General features: G+C 35.9%; 2 protein-coding genes across 2 annotated transcripts; one reads left to right on the forward strand and one right to left on the reverse strand.

Moving 5' to 3' along the window:
- Positions 1-647: 647 nt before the first annotated feature.
- LOC149130569 (uncharacterized) lies at positions 648-4,481 on the forward strand. The gene has a single exon (XM_089344041.1). The coding sequence runs from the start codon at positions 2,141-2,143 to the stop codon at positions 3,392-3,394; it is 1,254 nt and encodes a 417-aa protein (XP_089200167.1). The 5' UTR covers positions 648-2,140; the 3' UTR covers positions 3,395-4,481.
- Positions 4,482-9,357: 4,876 nt separating this feature from the next.
- Positions 9,358-21,127, reverse strand: LOC128251162 (uncharacterized). The gene is made up of 2 exons (XM_052977665.2): positions 19,291-21,127; positions 9,358-11,540 (listed from the first exon to the last, which is right to left on the reverse strand). The coding sequence occupies exons 1-2, from the start codon at positions 20,290-20,292 to the stop codon at positions 9,978-9,980; spliced, it is 2,565 nt and encodes an 854-aa protein (XP_052833625.2). The 5' UTR covers positions 20,293-21,127; the 3' UTR covers positions 9,358-9,977.
- Positions 21,128-22,509: the final 1,382 nt, after the last annotated feature.

The following is a 22,509-nucleotide window of genomic DNA, read 5'->3' on the forward strand; positions in this document are numbered from 1 at the left end:
ACAGTGGACTTCTCAATATATATATATATATATATATATATATATATATATATATATATATATATATATATATATATATATATATGGTGTAATTAAAGATATTTCACTATAAACAGATTTATGTGGATAACAGGTATATAACAGATATTTTGGTAAAAATAGCTGGAAAACATATTTATCTAGCATAAATATATCATTTAGTTTTAAAATATTTAAAATTCTGTTGTGCTTCACTATTTTGGTAAATAACAATTTTTTGTCATTCACTTCCTAAAGAAAACTATCAAGAACACTTAAAATTCGAATTTAAAGACAAGGGAAGAGAAAAACTAATTAAGTTTGAAACTTATTATCTCACAAATTATTGCAAGAGATTACAACAATCTTGGCTTAATTTAAAACAAAGCTACTTAAAATATTACCGAAGAGTACACTTGAGCCACGCTACATTACTATTATTGCAGAACAGCCAAGTCTCTTTTAGAAAAAGAGCATAACTTATGATTTTTACTTCGTTAATTAAAACATAATTGTTATTTTGCAACATGGTGCTTTTTGATGTCTCATGCACTGGACACACTTGAAATAGCAAACCGATATAGCTGACTGTATGATTTTAAATTATTATAGGGACTTTTAACATGTATCACCGCTGTATCCAACGAGAGAAAAAATATCAACGTCACCGCTTACCTTGTATATCTATTATTAATTAATTCTGTTAATTTAATCGTGAAATGTGTGTAGTAATTACCTCATGTTAAAATGAACGTTAATGTTTGGGGATAATATGTAGTAACCTACATGTTTTACGATCGGTGTGCCATCACCTTCATGATTAAATATTTCTGGTTGTTCCCTATTTAACATAACTGGGGAAATGGATTTTAATCAACAACAAATGAATGAATTATTTTTCCTGGTACTTCATTTTTCTGTCGAACTTCAAATCTTAAAAAAAGAAAAGCAAACAAAATAAAACAGTGTTTCCTTTCATTACAATCTGCGGTGAACAATCCTGATTTATTAAGAACTACTCTCAGACTTGGATTCCTTGAATTATAGAAACGAATAAGGAGATACTTCAACGTAGGTTAATCGTGCACTCGAATGTTTCGTTGATGGCTATATGTCATTACATTTTCTAACACGTACACATATAGGGCTGTTTGTTTTGTCATTGTTTTATTCTTGTCCTAGGACAGAAATGTCTCCTTTCATTAATGTCTCTTCTGAAACTTTCAAATAAAATAATCGTACGTTTGTTTACTTTTCGTAATGAATTCCTCAAATGAGAAATATATTTTTAACAACGCTGACCAAAAGTTTTTGACTGCGTTGACAAATATACTGTTTCTCAGTATAAAACTTGAAATTTGGATGAGTGTTAATTGATTGAACCAATTCTCCCAGTACTTGACTAGTACTTTATTTTAACAACTCGGTAAGAATGAAAGGCAAAGCTTACCTCGGCGGGATTTGAACTGGGAGTGCTGAGAGTAAGAATGAAAATGTCTACAGCATTCAAACTGACACTCTAACGAGTCTGTCAATCCACTTCTCTAACAACAATAACAACCAATTTCAACGCATTTTTGCGTTTGTTCCGGTAATTCAGGGGAGTCTTATCTCAACCGAAAGAATGCCATCTTTTTATATTCATCTGTGTTGCTGATTTAAAGTTTAACTAAGCCGCTTTCCTGAAAAATTTGCGCGTGCTAGTAATTGGCTTCAAGACTGAACTAGAAAGACGAAACACGAAAAACATTTTTGAAAATTATTGAAATTCATTAAAAACAGAATTCTGGCTGCTATAAAAAAATATGCTTTAAACATTTAAATAAAATTTAAAAAAAGATAGCATTAAGGAAACTTTAAAAAAATAATGTAACCTTATATTGCTCTTCGTTTTAATTACATTTATTAATGAGGAAATTAGAAATGCTTTTGTCCACCACAATATATATAACACTTAGAAAGGATCTCTTCAACAAAGAACATTTTTGTTGCAAGGAGAAAATATATTGCATTGTATATTCTACATATGGAGACAGAATCTCATGATAACCAAGAAACCAAACCCTAATAGATTGTATTCACAAATATTTTTCAATTTTTAAGAATTTCCTGCAGAATTAATATGGAGAACGCCAGTTACACGGACTCTTCTTACTCAACCGTTTTCAATGGTGTAGATTTATTAATACAGACATGCAATGGTGAGAAACCTTTACATAGTGAAGCATTAACTAAACAAACATCACTTGACAGAAACATTCTTGAATATTCGTGTGAGATTTGTAAGAAAACTTTCTCTTCAGAACATGAAGTCCTTAAACACAAAGAAATGCACAAGAAGAAAAAACCCCATCACTGTGAAATATGTGGGAAATATTTTATGAAAAACAGTAATTTAACAACACATCAAAGAATACATAGTGGAGAAAAACCGTATTCTTGTGATGTATGTGGAAAATATTTTATCAAAAACAATAATTTAATAACGCGCAAAAGAACACACACGGGGGAAAAGCCATATTGTTGTGATATATGTGGTAAATCATTTTCTATTAATTCTAGTCTTGTAGTTCACAAACGAAGTCACACTGGAGAAAAACCTTATCATTGTCAAATATGTGGGAAATCTTACACTGAAAATTCTAAGCTTACAATTCATAAACGTAGTCATACTGGAGAAAAATCTTTCCACTGTGAAGTATGTAGGAAATCTTTTATCACTAATAATAACTTAAAAATACACAGAATAGCACACACTGGAGAAAAACTATTTCCTTGTAAAATATGTGAGAAGTCTTTCATTACTAATTTGTATCTTGAGATCCATGTGCGTAGTCACACTGGAGAGAGACCCTTCCATTGTGAGACATGTGGGAAGTCGTTTACGGTAAAAAGTAATTTGACCATACATAAGAGAACACACACTGGAGAAAAACCATTTCACTGTGAAATATGTGGGAGATCTTTTGCTTTCAGCAGTAATTTAACAAAGCACAAAGGAATCCACACTGGAGAAAAACCTTTTCATTGTGATATATGTGCGAAATCTTTTATTAATGTTTCAAATCTTATTGTCCACACACGAAGACACACCGGAGAGAAGCCATATCATTGTGAAATATGTGGTAAATCGTTTGTCAAAAACAGTGATTTAACAAAACACAAAAGAATACACACCGGAGAAAAACCTTTTCATTGTAATATATGTGGGAAATCTTTTATTAATGATTCAAATCTTGTTGTTCACAACCGTAGTCACGCTGGAGAAAAGCCATATCGCTGTGAAATATGTGGAAAATCATTTGTCTCCAACAGTGGCTTAAAGAAACACAGACAAATACATACTAAGAGGAAGACTTTTATTTGCGACAAGTGAGAAATAATTCTTTACAGCTTTATTGCCTTCCATTATGTATGTTTTGGGGATTATGAAATGATTCACTTTGAATTCTCATCTTGTAAGTCTACAAATGCACTCACTTTTGAGATAAATACTATCATTTAAACGTTCGTAAAATCTTTTGTATATTATAATGAATACACTCTGGACAATAAACTATATCAATGTAAAATACGTGTGAAATCGTTCAGTGTGATATAAGTTTATACTTGTACCTTACAAGTGAATACATAGAGAAATAAATTAGCATTAAGGACCTTGAGGGCATTTGATAGATAGAAACTGAAAGAAGCTTGTCATATATGTATGTATATATAAATATAAGATCCAGGTGTAGAGGTGTTGGAAGAAAGTTAGCTTCAAGCTAACGTTCAGGGACAATAGTGGTTTATTGAAACAGAAGGTTGTGGATTTTTTCGTATCAAAATACAATAAACATGTTAACATGTACTTCCTTGCAACAATGTAAACTTTCATTTTATTAAGATATCCTTGGCCTGAAGAGTAGCCTGCAGTATACACTTCACTTGGATAGTTACTACTTCTGAGGTTCCACTTGCTATGAAACATATGTAGCCCGTAAATGTATCTGTTAAAATGAGATGCCAGTGTTATTTTCTTTTTTGCATAATTTATTTAGGTGACAGTTTATTCAGCACACCCTGTGTGTGCGTGTGTGTGTATATATATATATATATATATATATATATATATATACATATATATATATAGGGCCATCCCATAATGCTGCAGTTTTCTTATACTTCTTTTATTTTTCAAAATTAAGATAAACAAAATTCTTTTTTAATCTAAAATATACTCTACAATGTTCTTTCACATATCTGGTAGACTTGCAAGGCTCCTCTTCCAAAATGCACTCGTCCGTGACGAAAAATACTCCTCCACTACTGTTCTGACTTTGTCTACAGAATTCATTATTTTTTTCATCCAAATAATTTTGAAGACTGTAGAATAAATGTTAATCAGATGGGGCAATGTCCAGCAAATATTGTGGGTAGGGGCACTGTTTCCATTTCAAACTGCTCCAGCCTTTGGAATGTCATCCTCACTATATGTTGCCGAGCATAATCCTGATGGAAGAACACCTTTCATCTTGAAACCAAAGATGGTCGTTTTTCTTTTTAGTGCAGGTGTTGATGAATGGTTGAATGACCAAATCCAAGCTTCTCTGCTAGTTCCTCAATAGTTACAATGGTATTTTGTTCCACCAGAGTTTGCACAACATCTTCATTGAGCTCTACAGATCTTCCAGGCGAGTCTGTCTAAGCTGTAGTTTCCAGCTTGGAATTTCTGGAACCACCGTTGACACTGGCTTGCGCTTATTGTCAGATCCCCACAAACTGCATAAATAGTCCTTGCACTTTCAATTGTGTTGTTGCCTTTATTGAACTCAAAAAGCAAAATATGCTCCTTTGTCACTTCCATTATAGCTTTGAAAAAAATAATGTTAAAATCGAACTGCACTCTTCAAAACGTGCACTAAGAATAAGTAAGTTGATGTAGGTAGTTTATCCCATCCCCTTCTGACTTTTAGTTCATGCAATTGAAAAAACTGCATTATTTATGGGATTACCCAATATATATACATATACATACATATATAGACATATATATGTCACCATATTTCATTCCATAATGGCTACCTCTGAAGAGGTTATAAAACTGAACTGTTACCTAACACTCCGTTGAACCCCTAGTGTGAAACCATTGATAACATTGGCCATAATGGATATATGATACTGTACAATTCAATTATTATATCACATTCACACAAATATATAATCATTATTTTTTAACATTTGTTTTCCATGCTGGTATGGGTTGTATGCTTTGACCAGAGCTGCACCAAGTCTGATTTGGGTAGGTTTCTACGGCTGGATGCTCTCCTCAAAGCGAACCACTTTACAATGTGTGTTACATATATGTATGTGTGCATGTGTATTTCTATGTCTTGACATCATGTGACAGCTATAACTGAGTGTCACTGTCATGCAAGCAGTATCATTTATTTATTTCCAATATTCTATGAGAGCATATCTGGCTGTGGGGAAATATTACCTTGCTTGGAAACAGATGAGGGTTGGCAATGGGATGGGCATCCAGCTGTAGAAAATTTATCTCAATAAACTCCATCTGATCCATGGAAAGTGGACGATAAAATATTGATGAACTACATTTGAAATCATTCTCTGAATCCCAGTTTTAGAATCCTTAATAAAGACATCCTGAAGAGAAATCTAGTCATTGTTATTTTTGTCATTAAAGTTTCTTATCATTCATCTTTCAACATGGTCGAACAACCAGTTGGGGTTCACAGTACAGGTTGTACTTGTCATCCTTTCGATGGCCGAGTACAAAATGAGGTTCAAGGGTCACCAACTCTCCCTTGTACACCAACCCATCACAAGATTATCCATTCACAGCTGAGTAGATTGGAGCAATGTAAAAAGTAGTGTTTTGTTTAAGAATACAGTGAACAGCCAGTCTATGAACCGGAACCATGATCTTGCATTCATAAGTGCAAAACCCTAACCACCAGGCCATGCGCCTTCACACTTTGGATGGTTGTTGATTGTCTTGATGTCCTTCACCCTTTGACAGGTTTTGTTATTTTTCTTGAAGGATGTCCAATAAATCCTCCTCCTCACCAAGTTTGCTTGGTTAGTACAGGGTGTCCACAAAGTCTGGGTATGTGGAGTAAATAAAATCATGACATAAACAATTAAATATAAGAAATATTGGGTTGTCCGGAAAGTTTGTGCTGATTTTCCAAAAGGTTCTTCTCACTCAACTCATGTGGTACCCAAACATCGTAGCGATTTGTGTACCCAAGCTTTACCAGGTGTTCATGAATGACGGATTTTGATAGGTTGAGGCTTTCTGCCAATTCTCGGGTTGTGCAATGTGGGTTATTCTCAATTAATGACTTGATTTGGTCATCATCTGTAGTGGATGGCCTGCCTGATCGCTCTTTATCAATAAGGCTACAATCTCCAGCTTGGAACCTTGCAAACCACTCCCATACAGCTCTTTTGGATAAAGAAACATCACCGTAAACTGCACTTATTTCTTTGGTTGCTTGTGAGGCATTTTTCCCTTTACGGAAAAAGAAAAGCATCAAGTGCCGAAAATGAACTTTTTTATCTTCCATTTTAAAGGGTTACAAAATTAACAAAGGTTATAGGAACATAAACCTTCTTCCACGAAAAGATAGCTTAAACTGTGCTCTAAATGGAAGTGTAGTCAAATCTTAATTTATGGACTCAACCATGTTCTAAAATAAGTCGAAAGGTAAGCTACTATAAATCAGCACAAACTTTCTGGATAACCCAATAGTAATTTCTTAAAGTATGTGTTAATCCCCATGTACCCAGACTTTGTGGACACCCTGTAGTTTAGTTGCCTGTGACCCAACCATGTGACAGGTTGTATTGGGTTAACAGAGACACTGCCTCGTTAATTACAATGGAAAAGAAAGGTGATGTTATTGTATATATATATATATATATGGCAGTATTAGTTTCAAATTTTGGCACAATGCCAGCAACTTTGGGGAAGGGAGTAAGTTGATTACATCAACCCTAGTACTCAACTGGTACTTATTTTATTGACCCCCAAAAAGATGTAAGGCAAAGTCGACATCAACAGAATTTGAAGTCGGAATGTAAAGATGGACAAAATGCTTGGCAGCATTTTGCCCAGCATGCTGATGATTCTGCCAGCTCACTGCCTTATTGTTATTACTCTTTTACTTGTTTCAGTCATTTGACTGCGGCCATGCTGGAGCACCGCCTTTTAGTCGAGCAAATCGATCCCAGGACTTATTCTTTGGAAGCCTAGTACTTATTCTATCGGTCTCTTTTGCCGAACCGCTAAGTTACGGGGACATAAACACACCACCATCGGTTGTCAAGCGTTGGTGGGAGGACAAACACACACACATATATATACGATGGGCTTCTTTCAGTTTCCGTCTACCAAATCCACTCACAAGGCTCTGGTCGGCCCGAGGCTATAGTAGCAGACACTTGCCCAAGGTGCCACGCAGTGGGACTGAACCCGGAACCATGTGGTTGGTAAGCAAGCTACTTACCACACAGCCACTCCTGCGCCTATGTAATACTAATTTCAAATTCTGGCACAAGGCCAGCAATTTTGGAAAAGTGGGTAAGACTATCACATCGACCCCAGTGCTGAACTGGTTTTTATTTTACTGAAGCTGACAGAATGAACAGTAAAGTTGACCTCAGAACGTAAAAACAAATGAAATGCTGCTAAGCAATTAGCTTGGTTCACTAATGATTTTGCCAGCTCATTGCTTCGTTGTTATGCTTAGTCATTGCTGATATCAGTGTTGCATACCCGGCACCCATGCCGGTGGCACATAAAAAGGCACCTCTTTGAACTTTGGGCCTCACAGAGGCAGTAACAAGTGACTGAGACCTTTGGCAATATGCTGTGCTTGTGTAGACTTGTCAAACCAAGTGAGAACGTTGTCATGGCCAATACAGGTGTTGCATAACCAACACCTGTGCTAGTGGCATGTAAAAATCACCCACTACACTCTTGGAGTGGTTGGTGTTAAGAAGGGCATCCAGCAGTCCCCAGCTTACCAGTTTTCAGTCAAACCGTCTAACTGATGCCAACATGGAAAGCAGATGCTAAACAATGTTGATGTTGCAGGCATCTACTACAATAATACTCTCGTGTTTTTCTCCGTCACACCATATGAATGAGAAAGGAAGGGGTGATGGCAAACTGGTGAGATGGTGAACATTCAATGCTGAAAAGAAAAATCAAACAGCATGTCAACTCTGTGTTTGTATATGTGTGTATGTGTGCATGTACAAGGGAAGTATGTGAATGTATGTGAACATTGACAAATGTATTAATTTGATTTACCATCCATATTTACACATAAAATACTACAATTAGCCATCACTTTTTATGACATGGGCCGGACCAGCTAGTTTTATATATTGATTAAGACTTTGGTGGTTACTAATCTAATGTCAAACATCCTAAACATAAAATATCAAGTGTGCTGATTTAAGAAACACAACAGATGCAGGCATAGCAGTGTAACAAGAAGTTTGCTTCCCAACTACTTGGTTCCAGGTTCAGTCCCTGGCACTCTGGGCAAGTGCAGTCTACTATAGCTCAAAATTGGCTAAAGCCTGGTGAGTGGATTTGGTAGATGGAAACTGAAAGAAGCCCATCATGTGTGTGTGTGTGTGTGTGTGTATTCTTTTATTCTTGTCCATGTTTCAGTCATTTGAGTGCAGCCATGGTAGAGTACTACCTTAAAGGGTTTTAGTCAAAGAAATCAACCCCAGGACTTATTTTTTGTAAGCCTAGTATTTATTCTATTAGTTTCTTCTGCAGAACCTCTAAGTTATGGGGACATAAACACACCAGCATTGGTTGTCAAGCAATGGCAGGGAGACAAACACAGGTATACACACATAAATACATACATACATATACATATATATATATATATATATATACCAGAGTAAGCACATAGTTTGTTCTAATGCAACATCCATGTGTAAGTGGGAATAACTAACTCTTGGTATTAATACTACCTCTGTCACTAATGTACAAGTAATTATGGTAATTGATGAAAGAAAGTATTGTTTCCTTTTATATTTTCAAATAATCAAACACTCACTTTCTGTGTTGATTCTTAAAGTCCATCTTTTATTTCTTTATTTTTCATTTCTACTTATAATGTTTTCAACAAATTATCTCAATGCTTTACTCTTGTATATATTTGCTTTTCTAACATAATTATCATATAGAATAATTTCCCCTTTATTCTTACATCTGTAACATTTTAAGGCCTGTGTTTTCCAGACATGATTAATATGATTGTATCTCTATAAGAAAATTTAATGAAAACAGAAAATTAATAATTTTCCACGATGTATTTGTGAATTACAAGACTTGAATTCAGAAATGGTTTCCAATTCATTTCACAATGGTAATTTTTTTTTTTGCAAAAGTAGCCTTAGTTCACACTAAAATGGTTGTCCACACATTTCACCTAAGTATAATTTTTAACCCAGTTTACATTTATTTGCCAACTACAAGTTTAGTAAGTAAAGTAAAGTTCCTTCCTGAGTCATATAGATTCATAGCGCTGCTTTCCTGGTTCCTATGGCGTATATATTCCTCACTGAAATGGAATGTCAGTCCATTGTAGAATTACTCATTTTTGCCAGCTGACTAGACTGGAACAACATGAAATGAAACATTTTGCTCAAGAACACAACAGGTTGCCCAGTCCAGGAATCGAAACCACAATCTAACAAGTCCAACACCCAAACCATCACACAAATGATTTCTCAAATACCTCAGTGAAAGGACTGCTCTCAAACAAATGCACATCTTTCGATGACAAACTCATAATTCAAAGAGAAGGATTTCTGACATATTTCATCATGATATTTTTCAATATTTGTTGCAAGGAATCGAAAACATTTTGGTTTACAAGAGATGGATTTCTCATACTTCACAGTGGAAAAAATTTCCTTCAAATGTGTAGTTGTTTGTGTTTTTTCAAAAGACTGTTAGTGATAAACGATTTCCCACACACTTCGCAGTGAAATGGTTTCTCTCCAGTGTGTATTATTTTGTGTGTTTTTAAGACGCCATTAGTGATAAAGGATTTTCCACATATTTCACAGTGAAATGGTTTTTCTCCAGTGTGCGTTCTATGGTGTATTGTTAAGACACTTTTAGAGACAAATGATTTCTTACACATTTCACACTGATAGGGCTTCTCTCCTGTATGACTACGTATGTGAACTACAAGATGAGAATTATCAGCAAATGATTTACCACATATTTCACAATGATAAGGCTTTTCTCCAGTGTGACAACGTTTGTGAATGACAAGACAAGAGTTAACAGAGAATGATTTCCCACATATATCACAACAATAACTACTTTCTCCAGTGTGACTACGTTTGTGACCAACAAGATTAGAATTATCAGTGAATGACTTACCACATATATCACAATGATAAGGTTTCTCCCCTGTGTGTATTCTTTTGTGTCTGTTAAAATCACTGTTGTACACAAAATACTTTCCACATACTTCACAGCAATATGGTTTCTCTCCAGTGTGGATTCTTTTGTGTTTTGTTAAATCACTGTTAGAGAGAAACGATTTTCCACATGTTTCACACTGGAAAGGTTTCTCTCCAGTGTGGATTCTTTTGTGCTTCGTTAAGACACTGTTATCAACAAATGATTTTCCACATATTTCACAATGATAAGGTTTTTCTCCAGTGTGACTACGTTTGTGAACTAAAAGATGAGAATTGTTAGTAAAAGATTTCCCACACACTTCACAGCAAAATACCTTTTCTCCTGTGTGTATTGTTTCATGTGATTTTAAGAGAACTTTAGTGATAAATGATTCCCCACATATTTCACAGTGGAATGGTTTTTCTCCAGTGTGTAATCGACAATGTGTTTTTAAGACACTTTTAGAGACAAACGATTTCCCACATATTTCACAAGGATATGGTTTTTCTCTCGTGTGACTACGTTTGTGACCTGAAAGATTAGATTTATCAGAGAAAGATTTCCCACATATATTACAATGATATGGTTTTTCTCCAGTGTGAATTCTTTTGTGTTTTGTTAAATCACTGTTTTTGAAAAAAGATTTTCCACATATTTCACAGTGAAATGGTCTTTCTCCACTATGACTCCGTAAGTGGATAACAAGACTCGAATTATTCATAAAACATTTCCTACATATTTCACAATGAAACAGTCTTTCTCCAGTGTGTATCATTTTGTGAACAGTTAGACTAGTATTATCAGAGAATGATTTCCTACATATCTCGCAGTGGAACGGTTTTTCTGCATTATGGATTCTTTTGTGTTTTGTGAAATCACTGTTAGAAACAAACGATTTCGCACATATTTCACAGTAAAAGGGTTTCTCCCCAGTGTGACTTCGTTTGTGGATAACAAGACTCGAATTTTGAGTAAAAGACTTTCCACACGTCTCACAGTGGAAAGGTTTTTCTCCAGTGTGTATCCTTCTGTGGGTTGTTAAATTACTGTTAGACGAAAAATGCTTCCCACATATTTCACAGTGAAATAGTTTTTTGCTGTTGTGTATTTCTCTGTGTGTCAAGACTTCATCTTGTGAAGAGAAACTTTTCTTACAAATCTCACAAGAATATTCAAGAATATTTCCAATTACTGATGTTTGTTTAGTTAATGATTCACTTTGCATAGGTTTCTCATCGATGCATGCTTGAGTAACAGTATTTATGTTGGAACTATCCAAATAATTAACGTTTTCCATATTAATTACCGAGGAATTCTTAAAAACTGAGAAATGTCTGTGTATATAACTTAGTTCAGTTCCTTGCTTTAGATATCATAGGGTCTCTGTATGTGTGGAAAATATGTAGCATAGTGTATTTTCTACTTAACAGGGGAAAGTTTTTTGTTGATTGAGGCACATGCATATTGTTGTTAGAAAAACAGAATTGTTTTTTTTGTATTAAGAAAGGTTGGGGAGGTAAAGTTATTGAGTAAGAGCGATGTAATTGAAAGAAAATGTATATATTTATATGTAGATACCAAATATATGTACGCGCTCTTGATAAATCAGAATTGTTTACTATGGAGAGTAGAAAAGTAGATAATGTGTTGTGATGGTGATCCAGATAATGGGTACTTTAGCCATCTAAAAGGTCAAGAATGACCGGATAAATTGTTCTCTTACTTTTAGTTGTTGATTAGAACTTCTAAGAAAGGAAACACTCAATCAACGATGTAACATGGTTTGTGATGAAATGAAATGTTTAATTACGGAGCTGATGGAACACCAGCCCTAAAACATGTAGGTTGCCCTATCTTATCCATAAACATAAACGTCTACCGTTAACAGAATGTAATTACTACAAATGATTAACTGAACAAATTATAAACATACATGGTAAGCGGTGTCTGTGACAATTTTCTCCTGCTCCACTGATACCGGTGACATAAGTTAAAAGTCGCTAATATAATTTAATACATTCAGAAAACACCTTTAATCATATTGAGTGATACCTTTAGTTCTACCCAAACTGGATATGAAATCAAATGATTATTATGTAGCAATGAGGGAGCCTCGATGTGTTTGTTCGATATGCTGGAAATAGCAAGCAAATCCTCCTCGAATTATAAATCTAGGAAAATATGCGGAGAAAACCTTAAGAAATGACAGTAAATGAACGTAACAACCGCGCGTGTATATATATAAACGAACTTACATTTGTTTTTATAAGAAGCGTCGAATGTGTTCGTTGACAACTTTTTCCGCCTTGTAAGGGTAATATTACCCATTATTTCTGCTGTTTTAACGGCAATGTTGCTTTCGATTAAATGAATGATTCTAAGGCAATGAACTTATAGATACAGCGCCGGACAAAGTGCTTAGTTCTTTACATTCTGAGTTCAAATCCAACATAGGTCCACTTTGGCCTTCATCCTTTCGCTGTCAATAAAGTAAAGTACCGATCCAGCTGACTTGCCATTTTTCTCAAAATCACTGGTCTTGTGCCTGTAATATTGGTTATTACAATAACTTGATGTCACTTATATATATATACATAATTTATTGCTACCTTATTACACGGCTTCGTGCAATCAGACGAAGTCAATCTTATATGGGACAACATCATGTTTTACAGGTGTCAGAGTTCTTCAACAGATAATTCATAATTAGGCTGATCTTTCACATTGCTGCAATTACGTATAGCAGCATTAATGCTTCATTTATCTCCAGGTTGGATATAGAGTTGTGAAAATAGCTATTAGGAGAATCACACTGGTTTGAGTATGCAACTATGAGAACAGCTATAAAAAAGGAAATTCACCTGAGGTCACTTCAACAGAATCTGATCTCCCTCTGGCGTTTTGCTCTTAAAGTCTCTGTTTTTAAGGCCTTTGAAGGAAAATTCTAAAATCTATCATGTGAACAAAAAGTTCTGGTTGGCTGAAGTGGAGTCTGCACTCATGACAAATTTGTGATTTAAGTGTGATTGGAAATGGAGTTGGAAACAACTGTCATACACATGCTACCATTTTATACACACCATTTATTGTCAGTTAATAAAACTGAGGGGATAATTTATCTTTTACATCTTTCAGTCATTGAACTGTATTTATATTAGGGAAACACTTTAGACATTTGAGGAAAGTGAATCAACCTCAGTAATTTTTTTTTTTTTAAGTCTGGTACTTATTCTGTCAGTTTCTTATGCTAAACCGCTAAGCTATGAGGACATAAACAAATCAACATTGGTTGTCAAACGGTGGTAGACACACACATCATCATTTAACATCCGCTTTCCATGCTAGCATGGGTTGGACGATTTGACTGAGGACTGGTGAAACCGGATGGCAACACCAGGCTCCAATCTGATCTGGCAGAGTTTCTAAAGCTGGATGCCCTTCTTAAACACCAACCACTCAGAGAGTGTAGTGGGTGCTTTTATGTGTCACCCACACTAAGGCCAGTCAGGCGGTACTGGCAACGGCCACGCTCAAAATGGTGTAGTTTATGTGCCACCCACACAAGAGCCAGTCCAGGGGCACTGGCAACGATCTCGCTTGAAAATCCTTACACATGTCACGGACACAAGTGCCAGAAAGGCGACGCTGGGCACAGGTGCTATCCTGATTTCACTTTCGCTTGCCCCAATAAGTCTTTCTTCGCAAGCTGAGTTTCGTGTCCAATGAAGGAGACAACGTTGGCACGGGTGCCAGTTGTCGAATTTAGTTCGATTTCACTTGCCTCGACAAGTCTTCGCAGCCACAATATATGGATGTATTCGGTAGAACAAATAAAAAAAGGTCCTTAATGTACCATTGTACAAACCATATAGGCATATATAGTAATATAGAAGAGAAAAAGATAGGGAGTGTATAAAGACATAAGCGACAGAAATATTTACATGAATCTTTATTTAACAAAAGAAAAATCTAGATATCATGACAAATTTTTTGTAACTCAAAAACATGCAGGAGTGGCTGTGTGGTAAGTAGCTTGCTTACCAACCACATGGTTCTGGGTTCAGTCCCACTGCATGGCACCTTGGGCAAGTGTCTACTACTATAGCCGACCAAAGCCCTCTGAGTGGATTTGGTAGACAGAAACTGAAAGAAGCCCGTCGTATATATATATATATGTATGTATTTGTGTGTCCGTGTTTGTCTCCCCACCATCACTTGACAACTGATGTTGGTATATTTATGTACCTGTAGCTTAGCGGTTCAGAAAAAGAGACCGATAGAATAATTACTAGGCTTACAAAGAATAAGTCCTGGGGTTGATTTGTTCGACTAAAGGCACTGCTCTAGCATGGCCACAATCATATAACTGAAACAAGTAAATAAATAACTTATATTATATTTCTCTTCTTCTCTCTGTAACCTTGTACTTCCTCTTCAGCAAGACACCTTTATCTGTCTCACTATAACCTTTTCATCATCACCTCCTCCAATGCCTCTTCCCGTCTTTTGTCTTGCAAGTTACTTGGTGACCCTGTCAGTGCAGGTGCCACTTAAAAGCACCCAGTCCACACTGTAAAGTGGTTGGCGTTCGGAAGGGCATCCAGCTGTAAAAACCTTGCCAAAACTGACCTCACCTGTGCTTGTGCCACATAAAAAGCACTACTCACCTTGCCTGCGTTTGTACCACATGAAAAGCACTAAGTCCACTCTGCTGAGTGGTTGGTTTAAGAAGGGCATCCAGCTGTAAAAATCCTGACAAAACAAGCACAGAAGTCCAGTGCAGGCTTTGGCATGGCCAGCTCTTGTGGTACCATCTCACCCATGCTAGCATGGAACACAGACGTTAAGTGATGATGATGAAAAACTAAACTACTTATGTGTCTGTATTATTGCAAAATGGAAAAAAAGTTTTTGGAAAGTATGCAGAATTTGAGCTGTGTAGAATATTTGTGGCCGTTGATCGTTACCAACGTCACCTCCTTGGCACTTGTGCCAGAGGCACGTGAAAAGACAGTCGAGCGAGATCGTTGCCAGTGCCGATGGACTTGGATAATATTGGTGGTGTGGATAGGGGAGGCTGGTATGCATGGGTGACTGCTGGTCTTCCATAAAAAACCTTGCCTGGACTTGTGCCTCAGAGGGGAACTTTCTAGGTGCAATCCCATGGTCAGTCATGACTGAAGGGGTCTTTATTTCACATTTCTAAAGCGTTTCTTTAAATCTCTTTTCTTTTCATCCAGTATATAGACACACTTGTGACTGTGTGGTTATGAAAATTGTTACCTTGCTTGGAAACAGGTGAATGTTGGTGACAGGAAAGGCATCTGGCTGTAGAAAACGTGCTTCAACAACTTTCATCTAACCCAGTGGTTCTCAACTGGGTCCATATAAGATTTTGGGGGGCCCATGCAAGTAAAATAGTAAATTGGGGATTCACAGTAGTATTTATGGGTCCATGAATCTGGAGGTAGAAAATGTGCTTCAACAGCTTTCATCTAACCCAGTGGCTCTCAACTGGGGTCTATGCAAGCAAGGTAGTAAATTGCGGATTCACAGTAGTATTTTATGAGTCCATGAAAAAATTCTGCTTCAGATGTATTTATTGCCAGAAACAGCGAGGTTTCTTTCTCTAACACTTTACATTGTTCAACATGTTTCTGGCCACCCGAAACCAATTCCCTCAAGGAGTTCTTTTGCAAACCAGTATGGCTGCAGTCAAATGACTGAAACAAGCAAAAGAATAAAAATGAATGGGTGAAAAACAATAAGAATTTTGAAAGAAGTATCTATTAAACTAGTTTTTAATCCTTTAGCATTTAAACTGGCCATATGTGGCCCAAATATTCAATGTGCTTTATGTTCAAACTGGTCAGATCTCACATGTCACACCTAAGAATACACGATCACATCATCAAAATCTCAAAGCTCCAAGATAATGCATGATTAATTCAAAATAATGTGAATAAACAAGCATTACTTTTGGCAGAGTAATATGAACACCAAAGGGTTAAACATCAATTGGTTATGGGGGCCCACCAGAATAAAACAGAAATCAACGGGAGCTATAGATAAAAGATGGTTGAGAACTACTGCTCTAACCCATGCAAGTGTGGAAATTGGATGTTAAACCTATGATGATGATAATGATGTGTATTCATAATTCCCAAATATTTTCAGTGAAAAGATTTCTGTCAAAAGAGAGCACATTCATAGACTTATGAATTAAATGATGATGATGCAAAATTCTGTCTGTCCATCCCCTCCAGGAGCCTTGTATCTCAATCCACATTTGCTCTATATAGACATATTATACCTTTTTTTGGAATCAGGATGATCCTGGGATTGAAAATCTGCCCTTTGTTTGGCTCTTGAACATCCAGCATTAGGATGAGGTCTGGACGAGGATTTGTTATATGCTAACAGTTGAAAATTCAAATTTTAAACGAACAACAACTTGTCAAGTCCTTCATTTAAACTGAATTTAAAGTAATACCATATTGGCAGGATACCAATAAAGGCTTTATTATTATTGCTCTCTTCAATTTTGTGCTGCAGGTCCCCCATTAGCTCTCTGCAGGAGCCAGCTCAAAATTCCCACACGGAGTGCAGTTTTTAAGCTAGTATATACAGAAAACACATATCATCATTTAACATGCACTTTTCCATGCTTGTGTAAGTTAATAAATGGTGTTCATTTGAAGCAGATGTTCTATGAATGGATGCACTTCCACTTGCCAACCCTCATCCTTTTTCAACCGTTTTTCAAGCAAGGTAATATTTCCCCCATAGCCAGACATGTTCTTGCAGAATGAAACTGCTTGTATAACAGTGATACTCATTTACAACTATCATGTGATGTCAAGACAAAGACACACACACATGTATTTCAAAGCAAAAGACTGGGAAATTTGGTATATTTTTAATTAAAAGTATAGCCATTTTTACCAGTCTTTTGTTTTGATATACAACTACTCTGTGAACAGGATTCACCAGAAATCTCAAATGCTATGTATGTCTCATTTAAAATAAAACATATCTATATCCACACATTTGATTACTGTGAACATATAAATGTACTTTACAAAGACACAACTTGGATTATAACCCCTTCTACACACATACACTATATATATATATAGTAATAACAATAATAATCCTTGGATGAACTTTATAAATATTTTAATGCATCACTACATGTTCCTACAAATCATGTTTCTGAAAATCACAGTCAGTATTCCTGGGATGATTACAGTGCAGTCCATAGCATCCATGGACATCGAGAAGATCATGTTTATATATATATATATATATATATACGATGATGATATACATATATATAATGGTATTTTTTATAAGCTTAAAGCTTATAGCAATCACTGTGCAAATGACTAAGGAAAATAGTCTAATAATGGGGCATATAAGCCCTCGACAAAAGAAAGTAGGCTTTCCCGTACGTGTGAGACTTGAACCCACATCCCTTTGTTAACACGACTCGCTGGTGTAATCGGTAACACAGTCGCTTTAACAAAGGTATGTGGGTTCAAGTCCCATGCATACAGGAAAGCCTACTTTTTTCTGTCAAGGGCTTGTATGTCCCATTATTAGACTATTTTTCTTAGTCATTTGCATGGTGATCGGTGTAAGCTTTCAGCTTATAAAAGAATACCGTTATTATGATTTGCAGAATTGTAAAATCCGACACTGCTTAACAAAACCATTTGCACCAAAAGCATATATATATATATACATATATATATATATATATAGGTGCAGATGCGGCTGTGTGGTCTTCTTCTTTAGACTTGGACTGACCAAAGACTTGTGAGTGAATATGGTGGACGGAAACTGAAAGAAGGTCATCGTTTACGCATATCTATATATGTGTGTGTGTCTTTGTGTTCCCTTCTCACTACATCACTGAAACTTAGTGGTTTTGCAAAAGAAACCGATAGAATAAGGTACCAGGCTTTAAAAACACAAGGTACTGGGCACAATTCATTCGACTAAAAATTCTTCATGGTGGTGCCCAAGCAAGGCTGCAATCTAATGACTAAAGTAAGTAAAAGATAACAGAGGTATATATATATATATATATATATATATACAGTAATCCCTTGACTATCGCAGGTGTTATGTTCCAAAACCCACTGAGACAGGTGAAAATCTGCAAAGTAGAAATAGTACTGTACTGTATATTCTTTTAAATATTTTAATAATTTGTATATATTTATTTTATTATAAATGCAAAACACCACCACCATGGAGGAATCAATGTAATCTTAAATAATAAACCACAATAAGTGAACCACGATATTGCAAGGGGTTACTGTATGTGTATATTATTATATACACGGTCTTCTTTCAGTTTCCATTTACCAAATCCACTCGTAAGTCTTTGGTTGACTCTACTACAAGATGAGAATTCATAGAGAATGTTTCTCAAAATATTGTGAGTAGGGATGATTGACTACCATCTCTAGCAGGCAAGTATCCAATATTGATGATGGGTAAAGACCCAGAAACCATGCTCTACTAGTTTTACCAAGCTGGAGGAGAGTGATTCGCTCCCTTACTCATAATATATCAGACACAGGTTGTGTCTTGTTAACCAACTGGAAAACACGTTTTCTCGGGGTTAAAATGTAGTAACATAGTTCTGTATAGAACAGCCATTATAGTGGCAAAAGATGCTACCATTTTTCAAAATATTTCCCAGGAGCAATAAATTTAGATTTTCAAGAGAAGACTTTCTCGTTTTTCACAGACAGAAGGCTGTGTATTTGTTTGTGGTTTTTTAAGTAACTGTTATAAACAAACGATTCCCCACATATTTCACAGTGGTAGGGCTTTTCTCCGGAGTGGCTTCGTACATGAACTACAAGATTGGAATTATTAACAAAAGACTTCCCACATATTTCACAGTGATACGATTTCTCACCAGTGTGTATTCTTTTGTGTGATTTTAAATGACCATTACTAATAAATGATTTCCCGCATATTTCACAATGAAATGGTTTTTCTCCAGTATGTATTCTTTTGTGCCTGTTTAAATCACTGTTAGAGACAAACGATTTCCCACACGTTTCACAACAATATGGTTTCTCACCAGTGTGGCTACGTTTGTGGACACGAAGATTCGAACTATTAGAGAATGATTTGCCACACACTTCACAACAGAAGGGTTTTTCTCCAGTGTGTATCCTTTTGTGCTTTGCTAAGTCACAGTTAGAAGCAAATGATTTTCCACAAGTTTCACAATGATACGGTTTTTCACCAGTGTGTATTCGTATGTGAACTCCAAGATTATAGTTATCAGGGAATGACTCCCCACATATCTCACAGTGATACGGTTTTTCGCCAGTGTGTATTCTTTTATGACATGTTAAATTACTGTTAGAAGCGAAAGATTTCCCACATATTTCACAGTGATACGGTTTTTCTCCAGTGTGAATACGTATATGGGTTACAAGATGAGAGTTTTGAGTGAAAAGTTTGCCACAAATTCCACAATGATAAGATTTTTTTCCACCGTGTTTTCGTTTGTGTTTTACTAACTCACTGTTACAAAGAAGAGATTTCTCGCTTATTTTATAGTGGAGAGGTTTTTCCTTATTGTGTGTTTCTTTGTGTGTCAAGAATTCATCTTCTGAAGGGAATGTTTTTGTACAAATCTCACAATATTCAAGAATATTTCCCGTCACCGCAATTAATGCTGCACTTTGTAAAGGTTTCTCATCACTGCACGTTTGAGTAACTATATCTATGTTAGTAAAAGCAGTTTTGTTGGAACTCTCCAAATAATTAACGTCTTCCATATTAATTACCGAGGAATTCTTAAAAAACTGAGAAATGTCTGTGTATATAACTTAATTCAGTTTCTTGTTTTAGATATCATAAAGTATCTTTTTGTATGTGTGGGAAATACGTAGCATAGTATATTTTCTACTTACCAGGAGAAAGTTTTTTGCTCATTGGGTCCTCTCGACGAGGCACATGCATATTGTTCTTAGCAAAAAAGAATTCTTTTCCTGTTAACAAAGGGGGTGGGTGGAGAAAAAGTTATGGTGTTACAGCGATGTCATTGAAAGAAAATGTGTATATTTATATGTAGGTGCCAAACATAAGCGCATGCCCTCGATAAATTAACCATTGTTTACCATGGATAGTAGAAACGTAGATAATGTGTTGTGATGGTATATGTTTTAGATTTGAAAGCAACACAAAAAGTCAAGAAAAGGAGGCAAGTTATTCCCTCATTTTTAGTTGTTGATTAAAACTCATTTCCCCTGTTCTGTAAAATAGGGACCAACCAATTAACGATGTTACGTAGTTTGTGATGAAATGAAATGTTTAATCATGAAGGGGATGGAACATAGACCCTGAAATGTGTAGGATACATTATGTTATCCAGAATCATTAACGTTCTCCTCAACATGAGATAATTACTACACATGATGCAATTAGTTTAACTGGACTTAATTATAAACATATTCAGTAAGCGGTGTCAGCGACAATTTTCTCCAGCTTTAATGATACCGGTGACATAGGTGGAAAGTCCCTCATATAATTTAATACATTCAGAAACACCAACATTCGCACTAATTCGTTCCCTAAGTTGCATCCAATACATGATAAATCAAAAATCCTCCACTACCGAGTAAAATAGCCGTTATGTTTCAATTAACCAAGAAGCTAACTCTTTTCAAAACAGCAAAACACCCATTTAACCCCCCACAATTTGTAATAGAGTCTAAAATGTCCTCAATTGCATGAAATCTTTTAAGTCAAGTCAAGACGATATTATTTAACCCCAGTAGCATCCATTTAGCCCTTAATTTCGGTATTGCATTAATTTCCTACTCTGTTTTTTTCCTGCCAGTGAGTTCTAATTTTAAGTATTATTGTTACTTCATGTTATGGAACCAAAGACAAATACGATTTTTTTTTTACCTATAAACCCCTTTGATTCTTATTTTACTCAGATGGACCCTCCAAGCCATTTGATGTTTAAAAATATCATATTATAGCTTTATAACTAAATATTATTAGGAACTGAGTAAAAAAAGTGGTTAAAATATTTTAAGTTTTGCTTCGAAGTATAATCAATTTATTGCATATAAATTTTAACTATAAAATCTTATATGGATTCCCAAGGGCCATATGGACCCCAGTTGAGAATCAATGGTTTAGATGAATGAATTGAGCCTAGTACTTACTTCTGAGTCTGGTACTCTTTTGCTGAACAACTAAGTTACAGGGACATAAACAAACCAACATCAGTTGTCAAGCAGTTGGCGGACAAACAGACACGTCTGCATGCATATCCATACACACACACACACACACACAAACAAACACAGTCACATATATGATGGGCTTCCACACAGTCTCAGTCGACTTCACCTACACACAAGGCATTGGTCAATCCAGGGCTGTCATAAAAGATCCTTGTCCAAGATGCCACACATTGGTGTTGAATCCAAAATCATGGGGCTGCAAATGCAAGCTTCTTAATTCCAGCAATTTTTCTAATGGGTCTGCAATTCTTGTGTCAGTGCTGCCACAAAATAGCAATGCCAGTGCCATATCTAGCACTACCATCTACCCCCATAACTGCTACCTACCCATCACATCTTTACTATCTTATTTTCCTCTTCCTTCTCCACCTGAGGGAGTCATATTTCTTCTCTATTTCTCTATTGCAAAACTCTTATAATTATCCTTCAAAGCTACTTTCCCCCCACACCCTTAGTAAAGGGGTATTGTCTTGCAAGTTACTTGGTGACCCCATGGTTACCAGTGTCACATAAAACACATCCAATACACACTATAAAGGGTTTGGCATTAGGAGGGGTTATCCATCCATAGCAATCATGCCAAAGCAGAGAGTAGAGCCTGGTGCAGTCCACTGACTTGCCAGCTCTTGTTGAACTGTCCAACTCATGCCAGCATGGAAAACAGTCATTAAATGAGGATGATGATTCAATACTGACTTATTTGACTCAGACGTTTTAATGTTTCTTTCATTCTCT

The sequence above is a fragment of the Octopus bimaculoides genome, chromosome 28, assembly GCF_046866305.1.
Source record: "Octopus bimaculoides isolate indiv1 chromosome 28, ASM4686630v1, whole genome shotgun sequence".
NCBI classification, from domain to species: Eukaryota; Metazoa; Mollusca; class Cephalopoda; order Octopoda; family Octopodidae; genus Octopus; species Octopus bimaculoides.

Coding starts and splice junctions, on each gene's coding strand:
- LOC149130569 (XM_089344041.1), top strand. CDS start 2,141: ATGGAGAACGCCAGTTACACGGACTCTTCTTACTCAACCGTTTTCAAT.
- LOC128251162 (XM_052977665.2), bottom strand. CDS start 20,292: ATGGAAGACGTTAATTATTTGGAGAGTTCCAACAAAACTGCTTTTACT. Junction 11,541..19,290: donor AAATATGTGGGGAATCGTTT/GTTTATAACAGT, acceptor ATATGTGGGAAG/CATTTTTCGTCTAACAGTAA.